Source organism: Camarhynchus parvulus, chromosome 4 (assembly GCF_901933205.1).
Source record: "Camarhynchus parvulus chromosome 4, STF_HiC, whole genome shotgun sequence".
In the NCBI taxonomy this organism is placed as follows: domain Eukaryota; kingdom Metazoa; phylum Chordata; class Aves; order Passeriformes; family Thraupidae; genus Camarhynchus; species Camarhynchus parvulus.
The window spans coordinates 2,605,093-2,620,396 of NC_044574.1; the positions used below are offsets into that span (position 1 = coordinate 2,605,093).

General features: G+C 42.2%; 1 protein-coding gene across 1 annotated transcript in view; it reads left to right on the forward strand.

The window, feature by feature from the left end:
• The window catches only part of C4H20orf194 (chromosome 4 C20orf194 homolog), a 74,226-nt gene extending 59,806 nt beyond the window's left edge, over nt 1-14,420 (forward strand). Inside the window, exons 30-37 of the mRNA XM_030948458.1 lie at nt 1,593-1,728; nt 2,076-2,162; nt 3,588-3,694; nt 4,376-4,450; nt 4,602-4,804; nt 6,393-6,458; nt 6,768-6,861; nt 8,430-14,420. Of these exons, the coding sequence (XP_030804318.1) occupies nt 1,593-1,728; nt 2,076-2,162; nt 3,588-3,694; nt 4,376-4,450; nt 4,602-4,804; nt 6,393-6,458; nt 6,768-6,861; nt 8,430-8,542 (881 nt within the window). The 3' untranslated portion in view covers nt 8,543-14,420. The remainder of the gene's footprint in view (nt 1-1,592; nt 1,729-2,075; nt 2,163-3,587; nt 3,695-4,375; nt 4,451-4,601; nt 4,805-6,392; nt 6,459-6,767; nt 6,862-8,429) is intronic.
• The last annotated feature ends 884 nt before the right edge of the window (nt 14,421-15,304 follow it).

Sequence of the window (15,304 nt, forward strand, 5' to 3'; positions counted from 1 at the left end):
ATGGACTCAGTGGCAGCTCAGTGGCACAGCCACAGGCTGGTGGTGGGTGATTCAGGAATCCAGAATGCTTTGGGTTGGAAGGGACCTCAAAGCTCATCTGATTCCAACCCCCTTCCACCTTCCACCATCCCAGGCTGCTCCAAGCCCCATCCAACCTGGCCTGGAATAGTCCAGGGGTAGAATTATTATTTTATTCACATTTTTATCCTAATTTCATGATTAATATCCCCAAACCTGATATCATTTCAAGCCTGCACATGGCTTAAATTTCAAAGGGTGCTTGCTGTTCTCCTTTCCCCTCTTCCAAGAGCAAGTGTGTATTGGAAAATACATGGATGTGGCTGAAATTGGAGTGGAAGCTTTCTGTTAAAAGAGAAATACAGTGATGGAGATCTGTGCTGTTAATGAAGTTCTGGCTTGGAAGGGTCAGTGATGCAAAGAGCAGTGACTGGGAGTCTGTGGTGCAATTCAACAGCCCCAGAAATATTTGGTGCAGGAATTTGTGTGTAAAGCAGCCTTTGCATGGATTAATGTGATTTAACACTTTGTGTAAAGACCAGGAATTGGTGTGATCCGTTGTTACATCTTTGCTTTGAATAGTTGGAGGCAGAGGAAATGCACCCTGGCTCAGTTGTTCCTGGATATTTGAGATTTTCTGTTCTCCCTTCCACTCTACTTGTAGTCACAGGAAAGTGTCAGAGCAGGGCTGCACATCTTGAGCAAAGAAATAACATTTCTTGTAGAATTACAGAATTTTTTAGGTTGGAAAAGACCTGTAAGATCAGCAAACCCAATTATCAACCCAGCAGCACTGCCCAGTTCCCCATTACCCCTGTCAAGAGCCACATCCACGTGTTCTTTGAACACTTCCAGGGATGGGGGCTCCACCACTGCCCTGGGCAGGGCTGGACAACCCTTTCCATGAAGAAATATTTCCTAATATCTCATCTAACCCTCCCCTGACACAACTTGAGGCTGTTTCCTTTCCATTTCCTCTCCATCCCTCCCACTCAGGACAATGCAGACATCCTAAGGAGGCACCAAGTGTTGACACTGCAGTTTCTTTGAAGAACTGGGCTGAAAGTCAAATCATGTAGAATTGGAAAGCAGGGATCCTAGAACTGAAATCAACTGGATGGTTTTCTGTTAATTTTTGATGCTTCATGGATTCAGTCTTGCTGTCTGAATAACCTTTTGGAGTCTTTAAAGGCAAAGAATAATCCTAAATCCTTCTCTTGTGGCAACTGAGTGTCCAAAATACTGATTTTTAGCTGTTCAGTCTCTTACTGCACATTGAATTCATCACACCCTAATGTTCTTTTTTTTTAACTAGTCCTGCTCAAATTGATTCTTGTATGGATTTGTTATTTTAATTAATTGATTCTGTGGATTGAGTCTAAACTGATTCTGTTAGATGAAACATTCTCTGCTTGGTTTTTTGTTGTAGTGGATTTTCTTTTTGTCTTTAATGAAAGAATGCATTGAGAGGGAAGGAAAATAAGAGAAGAATGGTTGGAATATCACTGAATGGTTTATTAGTCACTGTTTACATGCCTGAACTGTGTAAAATATCCCCTGATTTCCTTCCACAGGACTGGTGAGTAATGTGGTTTTCACAAGTCATGCCACAGAGCAGAGGCACCCACTGCTGGTGCAGCTGCAGAACCTGATCAGAGCAGCAAATCCTGCAGTTTCCTTCATCCTGGCAGAAAATGGGATTGTAACAAGGTAACTTCCAGCAGGATTTATTGCTTTTGGCACATGGGCCACCAGCACTCAGAAACTTCTGTTCTCATGTTTTTACTCTGGTGATTTATAGGAAGGAAATGCAGATTTTTTTCTTAATTGCTTCTCGTGCAAAAGGGATTTTCCCTTTACGTTTATGGGCATATAAATACAGGGATTAGGAAATGTGTTTTGTTTGCAGAGTGTGATTTATGTTGCTGTTACTGCCATACTAAAGGAAAAGTGCTCTTAATTTTACTGTCACTAGCACATTATGTTTTATGTACGTAGATAGTGGCCATTTTATTTAACTCAGAAAATTAAAAATCTTCATTTTTATCTCTTTACAGGAATGAGGATATTGAACTAATTCTCTCAGAAAGCAGTTTTTCAAGTCCTCAGATGATGAGAGCTCGATATTTAATGTACCCTGGCTGGCAAGTATCTAGACTAAGAAGTATTAAAACTATTTTTCTAATTAACTTGAAGATTAAAATGTTTCACTAACTTCATTTATATATATATTTTTTTTCCCTAAGACTACTCTTTTGGAACAGGCAGCAGCTTTGTAAATCATTTTTAAGAGAGCTGATGATTATTCTTAGTGGATACAAGATTGCTGCCCTTTTATGGGGGGAAAAAGCTCCTTTCTGGCCACCATTTAAATCAATAGCAAGATTACTGTTGCTTTCCAGAAGAATAGGCAAGAATATTCCCAGTGGGAATAAACTGGGAAGGATTGGGATGGGTGAGGTCAATAATGACTGGAGTAATTTCATCCTGACAGCCATTCAGCATTACTGGAGTGAGCTTGCTCTGTCAGTCTGGCCATTAGCAGAGCAATTATTCACAAAAACCAGGAACCTCAGTGACAGCCCTGGCACAGCTCAGCCACAAACCCACGTGGCACCAAATTTCCACTGAACACCGAGGGAGATTTCTCCTGGCTCAGGGCTCTTCACACATCTTGTTGCAATTCTTTCTGCTGCACCTTTTTGGCAGAAATTTGCAGCTCTCAGCAATCATAACTCCTGGCTGACCAGGCTCTGTGCTGGAAACATTTATTTATCATACCTTGCAGTCTGTATCTCTTTATTAATAAATCTGGTTCTGAATTGGATGCAAGTAGCCAAGTAAAGCTACTGGAGTGAAGCACAAGGCTTGGGGTGAGGATATTGAATAATATCATCAGAGCTGCTGGTGGATTGCATGGAGCCAAAGACAGAGAACAGGAAAAGAAAATATTTCAAACTTTTGGGCAGCTGTTAATCTATTTGATGACAATATGCAAGAATTGGATCTGGGTAATGTGGAAGAGAAGGAAAGCAGCAGGAAGAGCATCAGAAGCATCCAGGGAGATCTTTTTGCAGCCTTGCAGTACCTAAAGAGGGCTCATAAAAAAGGAGTAGAATGAGTTTTGACATGGGTAGATGGTGACAGGACAAGGGAGAAGGGTTTTAAGCTAAAGATAAGATCTTAGGGAAAATTCTTCCCTGTGAGGGTGCCCAGAGAAGCTGTGGCTGCCCCTGGATCCCTGGAAGTGCCCAAGGCCAGGTTGGACAGGGCTTGGAGGAGCATGGCCTAGTGGAAGGTGTCCCTGCACATGGCAGGGCTGGGAATGAGATGATTTTTAAGGTCCATTCTGACTCAAACCATTTCATGACTCCATGAAAAAGGAGTCCTGAGTGCTTTGACCAACGTCATGCTGTTGGCAGCGCATTTTCACAGAGAAGAAATCTCTGTATTTTCCTTCCTCTCTGATCAAGGCTCATCTGTGGTGAAAGAACAGATGTTTTTTGCTGGATGAGAAGCAGAAGCTGCTGTGATTTCTGTGTGTTGAAGGTGTTTGTTTTTGTGTGCAGGTATGAGGGCAGGTATGGGGCTGGGCCCGTGTTCCCTCCCATGGTTCAGATCTGTGTGTGGTTCAGCCGCCCTCTGGAGAAAACAAGATTTGTCACCAAATGCAAAGGTACCAATGAACTTTGCCTGACTTGATTGAAATCCAAGTTTGGGATGCTGAGGGATAGAGGGGAAGGAAGGCACTGACGTAACACAGTTATTTAATCACTGCTGAAGTTCATTTTTAATTGAAAACTCAGCTTTCCTTCCTAAAAGTACAGTAAATTCTGCTCCTTAGTGTCAGCTCTTGAAAATTGTCCCATGATTTTTGTTCAGATGAAAATCTAATTGAATTTTTGGTTTCTAGGACTGAGACAACTTCCTGTGTTTGCTTTTTTTTATTTTATGTCTCATTGTATTTGGGAGTGTTGAAATACAGTTTTATAAGTGACCATCAGCTTCTACTTTTTATGCCAAATAATTCTTTGTAGCTCCTAGAAAACAGACTCAGCTCTAGAGTAGATGCATTATCAAACCTCTCCTCTGCTTAGCTAAGTAGTGTAAAAGAGGATTTTAACCTCCCACACACACTGTGAGAGTTCCTTATGCCAAACACACCTCATTTCCCAAACTCCATGGCAAAGGATGAGAAAATAAATGTTACATAGTGAGACTCCAAGGCACATGGCAGCTTTTCCTTTGGAAGCAGTGGGATGTGGATTAGGGATCAGTTGCACAGGTTTTACCAGAAGCTCCACCAAGGAGAAGAAAAATAAGTTGAGATAATCTGTTTATCTTCTGTTTCAAACAGCAATTAAGTCGTTGCTCAAGCCAAGTCCTTTTTCTGGAAACATTTATCACATCATGGGCAAAGTGAAGTTTTCAGGTAAGGGCAAATTACTCTGAGGTGTTGTGATCACACTGCACCTTATGGATGTTTAAAAAAGTATTTCTGCCCTGCATTCTGTCTGCACCAGTGTTGATGTTAGATTAGATTAGCAATTATCAGCCTCTTCCTTCTGTCTTCTCCTTGTTAGATGCTGATAAAGTCATTGAAGTGTGTCACAACACAGCAGCAAATTCCCTCAGCCTGGTGCCTGTTCCAGAGGGGCCAACTCCTCCTGATTCCAGAAATGATCCCAGAGACTGCAGCAGTCAACAGGAATATTTCCTTGTGTTCGTTGGCTGCTCCCTGAAGGAAGAGGATATCAAAGATTGGCTCAGAGAAACTGCAAAACAGGTTTGTGGGCAGGTTTCCTTTTGTTCAGTGCTTGGCATTTCTTAACAGCCAAAGGAAAAATTCGAATGGCTCAGTGAAACGTTTGGGTTTCTTAATTAATCTCTTTTTTTTTTTTTTCTTCTACCAAGGTATTGACATTCTAGGGTGCAAATGGATTTCAGGAAGGGGACTAAGAGTTTACAAATGTGTGTTGTAATCTCTGTATTGTTTTAGTGCTTGCTACAGCTTATTCATGGATTGATTTGCTTTTGAATGCTTGAGCAAATGGATTATGTCCAGGATAAACACAGGATGATTTAGCTGAGCTGTGATTGCCAAGGGCTGAAGTGTGCTGTGAAATAAATCTTCTTCCAGTACCTGAATGCTGGCAAAGCTGAAAATTTGTTTTGATTCACTAAATTAAACCTCCTTGGAAGTAATCCACTGAAATGGAGGGTAGAGTCCTGTTCATTTTGTCATCTTTAATTAGTGTATATCTGCATGGCTGATGTATGCGTGCAGTGAGGAGTGAGGAGCAGGGAATGTGGCTGTTGTAGGGAGCTCAGAAAGCAGAGTTTGCACAGAGGTACTGCCACAGCTGATTGACAGAATCACAGATCCATAAAATCCTGCAATGGTTTGGGTTGGAAGGGACCTTAAATCCCATCCAGTTCCACCCCACTGCCATGGGCAGGGACATCTTCCACCATCCCAAATTGTTCCAAGCCCTGTCCAACCTGGCCTTGGACACCTCCAGGGATCCAGGGGCAGCCACAGCTTCTCTGGGCAACTTTTTGGAACATTTTGTAAGTTAAAATTATTTTTAACTTCTATATGGATTAAGATTTGCACAATGTCTCCCTCCAAAAATTTGTGTAGGAAGGGAAAAGTGTTTTCTGCAGACTGTGGCTGGAGCAGTTGCTAAAGTTCCGAGATTTCTGAGGTTTTTGAATTTCTGAGATGCTCAGGTTCTCATCTTTTGTTCCCCTGTGTTAATTCAGGGAATTAATCCATTTTCTGTGCTGATTATCTTGTGTTCTGTACTTACCACAGAGGTAATAAATGGAGACAAATGCTTTGCCATGTAAGAAAGCTCTTGGTGGAATACTACTTAAATTTTATGAAAACTTGGAACTTAAATGCTTATCTCAAGTGTGAAGTGTTTCCTCTTAGAGCAATTCAGGACTATAAACACTTTTTGTACAGTCATGGCTAATTGAGGGTTTCAGATAGCTCTAAGAGTTACCACATGCTGCAGGAAAGAAAAGGATTTCAGAATTTCTCAGGCTCAAAATAAAGTTGTTTTTCTGTTCCTGTGCCAGCTTTCTTACAGTAAAGCTGTATTTAAATTGTCTCGTTTAAAACACTTACAGAATTTTAAATTTCTGAGTGGTTTCTGTAAGATCAGTGAATTTTTACTTTTGTTTTCAGAACATAGTTGTGAGTGCCTTCATAGAACTGCATAATTTTAAAAATGAATTTTTTGAAATACGTGCTTCTATGTGGTGGTTTGGTTTCTTTTTTGTTTTAAATTTATTTTTTAACCAACTAAGCAGTGATATCACATTATCACTGTAGTCACATAACTGGAATCTCCTTCTTCATACAGAAACCTCAGAGGAAAGCCCTGAAAACCAGAGGAATGTTAACCCTTCAGGAAATCAAAAACATCCATGTGAGTAAAAGCAATAATTTACAAATCCTTCTTTTGGCTGATTTCCCTTAAATATCCATCTGGATGACAGAGAACCTGCCACAACAAGTGTGCTGAGCACTAAATTATTACAGCACTTTTGGAGCTGTCCAGGAGGGATTTGAGGTATAAATCTGATCTCAGAGCTCCAAATTCACTCTGGAAAGCAGGAGAAGGTGTAAAATTTGCCATCTTTGGTTGCTGTAATGGCCTTTTCATTTTCTTTTATCTATTTGAGTTTGTAAGGACTGTCCCTACAGGTGTTTAATTTAAATTCTTTTCCTGCTGCAGGTGAAACGCCACTTGGATCCACTCCCAGCTGGTTATTTTTACAATGGGACTCAATTTGTGAATTTTTTTGGTGACAAAATGGATTATCATCCATGTATCCTTTAAAATGAGGGGTTTTGGGGAAGATTTTAGGTAGACAAAGAACTGTGCAGCTCTGAAATGTTGAGTGCCAAAGCAGATTGGTAAAGAACCAGTTCCTTGCCAGCTAAAGCTTAGTTTTAAAGCCTTTCTTGAGAGATAAGATCTCAGAAACAGAATAGAACCAACAAAACAAACCCCAAACTGCCCATGAGCTCATGCAGGGAATAATTTATGGACCACAGCTTGTCAAAAAAATATTTTTCAAACCAAATAGTGCTGTAATAGCACTGAATGCCTGGGCACGACTGATAAAACTTCCAAATGAATGTAATTTCATGTGTGCACACACTCCAGTGAAAACAATCATACTTTTGTCCTTAGTTTTACCCTGGAATTCCTTGCCAAGGTTCCTCTTGTCCTTGGTCACCACCTGGGGACCTGGGTCTGTGGTGGTCATGGCGCTGCTGGGTTAACGGCTGCCCTTGGTGATCTCTGAGGGTTTATCCAGCCTTAATGATTCTGTGATTCTCTCATTTTCATAACTTCCTTTTGTTTTTGTCTTTGGTCACCAACTTCCAAATTGGTTTTATATTCCCAGTTTACTTCTTACAGTAACTTCTCCAAACTTGGTGAAAATCCAGGTGATGCTGCTTTGGAATAAGAACAGAGTTATTTCCTGTGCCCTGTGGGACAACTTGAAAATTTTAAGCAGATTTCTGTCTGCAGGACACAAAACCCAACAGCAAACTTGGACTTCACTGGAAAATTCTTGATGCCCCATCCCCAGAAGTGTCCAAGGCCAGTTTGGATGGGGCTTGGAGCAACGTGGGATAGTGGGAGGTGTCTCTGAACACAAAGCCCAACAGCAAACTTGGACTTCACTGGTAAATTCTTGATCCCCCTGGATCCCTGGAAGTGTCCAAGGCCAGGTTGGATGGGGCTTGGAGCACCTTGGGATAGTGGGAGGTGTCTCTGTCCATGAACAGGAGGTGGGATGACATGGACTTTAAGCTGCTTCCACCCCAAACCATTCCAGGATTCTTCACTCCACCTCCCCTTGGTGTTTGGCAGGGAAAGCTGCAGGCCTGGTTAAGCCTTTCTGGGGGATTTGAGTTTTGGGCAGAGTTTTAAACTTTTCAACAGCTGGAAATGTGTTCAGAGTCCCAGAATGGTTTGGGTTGGAAGGGACCTTGAAGCTGATCTCATTCCAGCACCTTCCAGGGATGGGGAGTCCAAAACCTCTCTGGGCAACCTGTGCCAGGGCCTCACCACCCACCCAGGGAAGAATTTTTTCCTAACATCCCATTTAACCCTGCTGTGGTTTTGCTGTTCTTAGATCTTCCTTCTGGCTGGGAAATATCCCTTGTGCTGCTCCTTTATTCCCTGAGCTGGAGTAGCTCTGACTTCTAGAACTAGAAGTTCTAGAGAACTTCTGGAAGTTCTCTAGAACTTCCAGAAAGTAATATATTGAATTTCTGCTTTCACTGAGTGTCCCAGAACTGGCACTTCCTTCAAATCTGGATGTTCTTTTTTACTAAACTCCATTTGCACAAATATTCTTCCTTTACCTTTCCCAACCAGTAATGGACCAGTTCATGAATGATTACTTGGAAGAAGCCAACAGGGAAATTGAGAAGTACAACAGGGAGCTGGAGGAGCAGGAGTACCACGACCTCTTTGAGCAGAAGATTTAAGCACGTGGATCCTGAGTGTTCCTGTCCTTATGTCAGGAACCAAAAATGCTGTTTTGTCCTTCTGGCTCACAAGAAATCGAGTGAAATGTCTGTTTTCAGCACTCCTTCCCAAACTAAGGGATTGTTCCCCTAAGGTTGGCATTTAACATGGTAACTGCTTAGCTGTTCGTACTGTCAGGATTGCTTCCACTTCACCTTAATTCCAGACTGTCCAAAGCATCACCTGGAATCTCTGGCTTGTGGTGGAAACGTGGGAAAAAGAAGAAGAAGGAGGAGAAAAGAAGCAAAACTGGATTTATTTCCTTAAAAAGGTCAGAATGTAATTGTGGAATTGGGCCATGGTGCAGATATCAAACAATCCCTGGGTGTCCCTTGGACATCGTTGCACAGGAGCATCGATGGTCAGGGGGGACTCAGGATGTGGGATTGGGGTTCCCAAAGCGAGAAATGGGGGAACAGACTCGGGAGAGTCCCCAGTCCCAGAACTCTTTGGGTGTTCCTGAAGCAAAAAATGGGGGAATAATTAAAAAAAGTAAGAGAGTCCCTAATGCCGCAGCTGCTGGGATGTTCCCGAAGCAAGAAATGGGGGAACACTTTCTTGGAGTCCCTAATCCCACAGCTGCTGGGATGTTCCCAAAGCGAGAAATGGGGGAACACGGGGAACAACCCAGAAAAGTCCCTAATCCCACAGCTCTTGGTGTGTTCCCAAAACGAGAAATGGGGGAACAATGGGAAGAACTCAGAACTGAGTCCCTAATCAACAGCTGTTGGGGTGTTCCCTAAGTGAGAAATGGGGGAACAGTGGGAACGACTCAGAAGAGTCCCTAATTCCAGAGCTGTCAGGGTGTTCCCAAAGCTCGAAATGGGGGAACAATGGGAAAAACTCAGAATTGAGTCCCTAATTCCACAGCTCTTGGTGTGTTCCCAAAGCAAGAAATGGGAGAATGGTTCAAAAACAGAATCTCTGAATCTTCAGCTGTTGGGATGTTCCCAAAGCGAGAAATGGGGGAACATTGGGAAGAACTCGGAATTGGATCCCTAATCCCAGAGCTGTCAGAGCATTCCCAAAACGAGAAATGGGGGAATGGGAAAAGCTTGGATGAGCACCTAATCCCACAGTTGTCAGGATGTTCCCAAAGTGACAGATGGGGAAACAATGGGAAAAACTCAGAAGAGTTCCTAATTCAACAGTTCTTGGTGTGTTCCCAAAGCGAGAAGTGGGGGAACAGTGGGGATAACTCTGACGAGCCCCTGATCCCAGAGCTGTTGGTGTGTTCCCAAAGCAAGAAATGGGAGAATGATTCAAAATTTAGAATCCCTGAATCTGCAGTTGTTGGGATGTTCCCAAAGCGAGAAATGGGGGAACAGTGGGGAAAACTCAGAATTGAGTCCCTAATCCCAGAGCTGTCAGAGCATTCCCAAAGGGAGAAATGGGGGAATGGGAAAAGCTTGGATGAGCACCTAATCCCACAGTTGTTAGGATGTTCCCAAAGTGACAGATGGGGAAACAATGGGAAAAACTCAGAAGAGTTCCTAATTAACAGTTGTTGGGATGTTCCCAAAGCGAGAAATGGGGGAACAGTGGGGAAAACTCAGAACTGAGTGCCTGATCCCACAGCTGTTGGTGTGTTCCCAAAGCGAGAAATGGGGGAACACTTTCCAGAGTCCCTAATCCCAGAGCTGTCAAGGCAATCCCAAAGGGAAAAATGTGGAAACAGTGGGAACAACTCATAAAAGTCCCTAATCCCAGAGCTGTCAGGGTGTTCCCAAAGTGAGAAATGGCAAGAACTCAGAATGGAGTCCCCGATCCCACAGCTTTCAGAGAGTTCCCAAAGTGAGAAATGGGGGAATGGGAAAAGCTCAGATGGGCCCCTAATCCCACAGCTCTTGGTGTGTTCCCAAAGCAAGAAATGGGAGAATGATTAGAAAATGTAGAATCCCCGAATCTGCAGCTGTTGGGATGTTCCCAAAGCGACAAATGGGGGAACAATGGGAAGAACTCAGAATTGAGTCCCTAATCCCAGAGCTGTCAGAGCATTCCCAAAGTGAGAAATGGGGGAACATTCTCAGAGTCTCTAATCCCAGAACTGTTAAGATGTTCCCAAAGTGAGAAATGGGGGAACAGTGGGGAAAACTCAGAACTGAGTCCCTGATCCTACAGCTGTTGTTGTGTTCCCAAAGCGAGAAATGGGGGAACACTTTCCAGAGTCCCTAATCCCAGAGCTGTCAAGGCAATCCCAAAGGGAAAATTGTGGAAACAGTGGGAACAACTCATAAAAGTCCCTAATCCCAGAGCTGTCAGGGTGTTCCCAAAGTGAGAGATGAGGGAACACTCCCACCCCCACCTTTGCCAGGGCTCAGCCCATCTCAAACCTCAGCACAGTTTGAGTCTGCACGCGAAATTCTGACTTTAAAGAAAAGCAATTTATACATTTCAGGGTGAGAAATCAGTGGAGAAATCTTAATTTCTTCCCAGTGCTCTCATTGGGATTCTGGAAAATATTTCCTGGCTGGCTGCAATGTGCACCTTGCTTAGATTATCCCTGGAGGATTCCTATTGCAGTCCTAAAAATGAGGCAAGGCAAGGCAAGGGGGAGATTCTTCAGCTAAAGAATTCCTTTTCATGAAGATAAATGATTTCCAAAGGTAAAAAATAGCAAAGGATATTACTTGAAAGAGGCAGGAACTTGTTTGTGGAGCTTCCAGAGGAGTTTGCACGCTGTAACATTTCACTGTGCTGGTGAGAAATCAGCTTTTTAAATACTTGCAACAGATTTTTTATAGTTCCTAAATGATAGAACAGGAATGCTGGCAGCCTGTCCTGACTTAATTCAGTATCATTTTAAAGGAGGCTTTATAAATCCCTGCCTGAAGGATTCTAAAGTACCTTAGCAGCTACTTACAGGTAATTATTGGAGTTTATTTGAATAAGCAGATTATTATAGCATGCATGTGTTCAGAATTTAGGTGAGTGCAGCCCAGCAGGAATTTTTTATTTTCATATTCCTTTGCCTTAGGGACGGCTCAATCTTTTACTGCAACTGCAGCTTTTCTTTCTGACCAGATGTTTGTGATACAGCAAGAAATGGAATGAAAAATCTCTTGCAGGACACTTAAAATACTTCAAATGTATCTGCACAACCTCATCCCGAGGCAGGAAAATGAGATTTAACCCCTGCCATCAAACCTGAGGCTGAATTAGAGTTTATGCTTTGCTAAAGAGCTCTATTTTTTACCTTTGGAATATGAAATAAGTGAAATTTCAGTAACCTGAAGCACATTTTAGGTGGTTTTGGTCTTCATTGCTGGATGCCTGTCCTGTGAGTGTTGCCCAGTGCAGAGGTGGAATTCCAGGTGCTGCAGGCTGGGGTAGAAATATTGATAAGGTTTCATTCCTTGCTTTCCTCCTAGATTTAAAAAGCTGTCTGAATTGAAGACTTTAGTATTTTATTTTATTTTTATTTTTTGCACACCACGAGACTTTATATAAAAACTACTTGTATCCTGTTAGAGGCCAGTAAAAGCCAGCAATTAGTTTGTGTTTTTAGGCTTTCCTGGGGTATTCCCTGGATCACAAGTGTGGAGCATCCTGATAAAGCTCGTGAGTTTTATCTATGCATGGCTAAATTTTAGTCTTAATATCCTGTAGTGCCTGTAGAGCAAAGGTAGCTAGCAGTGGGTTTGGGGGGGGCTGCCAGGGGTTTACAACTAAATCCAGTTGGTTGCATGAAATGATTTCGCAGCCCAGAATTTTTAGGAATCCCAAAATTCTGGCGGTGGCGGGGCTGCAATGAAAAGGGGCATTAGGAAATGGAGCTCCGATTGGAATTGTTTTGCCAATGAACTCAGTGTAAACCCAGCTGTTCCAGTCCCAGTTCTCTCACCTGCAAAGCCATATTTTTAGAGTAGTGGGATGTGATGTGGGAAGAAATTCCAGTGGTTGGGACAGCAGGCACGTGCTGGAGGCTTTGTCTCAACTCCTGAGTGGATACAGAGTAGATTTAAGTGCAATTGATTGAAAATAGATGAAGATGCTGTAGCTGATTTTTGCTCTGCTGAACTCTTTTTAAGAACTCCAATTTGTGCAGCTCTCAAATCAATACAGATGGGGCTTGATCCAGCTGGAATTCCAAGCCCTGTGAACAAAAAAAAATGGAAATAATTGGGTTGTGAGTGTGCAAATTGAGGTGTTCCTTAAAAACTGGAGCAGAAGAGCTCGGAACAAAGGCCTAGAACCCTCCTGTGCTGTGCTGCATGTGCTCTATGGTCATAGCTGTGTATTACAAAGACCTTTCACCAGACTGGTACTGGCTCAATTCATGTATTTTGGTATTGAAAGAAATTGATTACCTCAATTTTTATCCTTTATTTTTAAACTGTGACTTTCAACCAGAACAAAATACAAAGAAAAAAAAAAATAAAAATACCGAAATAGTGAAACTGTGACAATGGTATCCTTTAAATGTAGTAGTGCCTTGCAGATGACACCATTTATTCCCCAAATAAATGGATGTCAGGGGTTGCACCACCCCCTTTCTTTTTTTAAAGGAAAATAACGGTTTTGGTGAAAGGACTTAAAAAAAATTTAACCTAGTGACAAATATTAGCACAAATGGTTAAACTGTTTAAAAGAAAACTCTTTGAGGACTGAAATGCCTGATGCTGCTGCTGCTGTTGAAGAGCAGTTGCTGATTTTTTGGGAGTCAATTCTAACAATCAGCAGTGCTTTTTGAATTTTTTTTTAATTTTTTTTTTAAGAAGAGTGTAACTTTTGTACTCTGGTCAGAGCTGTTTGTACTGTATGGAATCCCCAACCCAGGGGATTTGGTGTCCTCACTCTTTGGAAGTCAGGGTGAGGATGGAACTCGAGGTTTGAACAATTTTTTCTACTGTATAATTAAAAAAAAAAACAACAAAAAAAGCACCATTTCTAACCCACTGATGTTTGGATACAGCAAAAGTGCCATTACACCTTTCCTTTTCTCTTTTATTGTACTTGGGAAAATTTGTGTCCAGGCATTCCTGAGCTTGGGAAGTGCTGAAGAGTCCTCAAGGGGTTTCCACGCTTTGCTGACCTTTGTTAGCAGCTTGTGGTGGTGTTTTTTTCTTTCTCCTCACCGAGAATGAGTGTGATCAGAAGTTACTGAAGTTATAGGATTCAAATGTGACAAACTTAGCAGGGGAACCTTTGCAACTTGAGCTGCTCTGCAATCTGGGAGTATTTGAATTTGAAGCTGTGCAATTTGGGATTAATCCAGTTTTACACTTTGCAATTAACACACCGGATTGCAGGGAGGAGTTGAGTTGCACGTGAGGGTTCCCTGATAAGTTGGAATTTTTTTTTTTAAATTATTGTTATTTTTTAATTGAAACTTGTCTGAATTTGCACAGATTTAAGCTCTGGAATACTTTGGTATTCTTGAAAAGGAAAAAAAAAAATTGTGACTAGTATAGTGAATTGTGAACTGTGAGTTGGTAGAACCACAAGGTTGATCTAATCTTAGGTTGTTAAAAATGTACCTCAGAAAGCTCGTGAGAAATTGCTTCATTTTTACCCAACAGCCAGATCCTGGTGTAACACTTCTCACTTTACAATGTGCCAAAATTCACTTTTATACTAGTTCTCAATGCTTTAATATTTGCAAGTCTAAGTGAAAAACGTGTTATTTACAAACACTACTGTAACTTCAGTTCAGCTGAATGGTGTGATTGAAGCTTTTTGCCTCTCGTATTTATTACACAACTTGATTCAGTAAATATAAAATTACCTTTCCATTTATTTTTGTATTGTTTTACATGTTTATACCTGCAGTTTGTGTGACTTTTACACCTGTAACTCAGATGTGATGGAGAGAACCAATAAACAGTATCCATCCACTGCCTGGCTTTGACTCCTTTAATAAAATCAAAGGTCCCTAAACTGGAATTTTTAAACCTGGAGTGGTTTTCATTTAAAATTTTGAAACTGGCAGAAAAGTGAGTTGTTTGTATTCAAATTAAAATATAAAAATTTAAGGTTTTATGGGGTATTTTTAGGCTGCTATTTTAAGTTTAGACCTTCTTGCTTGGACTTTTAATTGGGTAAAATTCAAACTCAAAGAAGATTCATCTGCTTTGTGCTGCTGTCTCTGTTTTTCAGCAGCTGTGTGTGAGCAGAAATTGATATTTACAGATTTACAAATACAGGGAGGTGCTAAACCTTCCCCTTGTGCTCACAGAAACGAGGATGCAGCTTCAGGATCTGTGGATCTCAAATCTGGCTGCCATGGAGAGGGCAATCCCACCTTACCCTGCTTTCTCTGAGGGGCTGAGCATCAATCACATTTTTGCTGGTTAAGCTGAGCCTGCAGCTGATTTTGTGTCTCTGTTTTACATCACTTTTGCATTTTGGGGGGACACTTTGGACACTTTATGTAAATCCAGCCTGCTTTGCATATTCCAGATGTGCACATAAAGCAGCAGCTTCTGGGGCATGGATTTTGCACTGGAATCCAGGAGTTTTCCTTTGCTGTGCAGCTGGGTTTGGAAAGAGCTCCCAGCTGTAAATCAGGAATCTGGGTGGCAGCAGGACCAGGGCAGTGCCCGTGCCCTGTGCTGGCATTGCTGGGGCACCTCCAGTGCTGGGGGTGGTTTTGGGGGCTGGGGAAGGGGCTGGAGCACCAGGAGCTGGGAAGGGGCTCAGCCTGGAGCAAAGGAGGCTCAGGGGGGACCTTGTGGCTCTGCACAGCTCCTGCCAGGAGGGGACAGCCGGGGAGTCGGGCT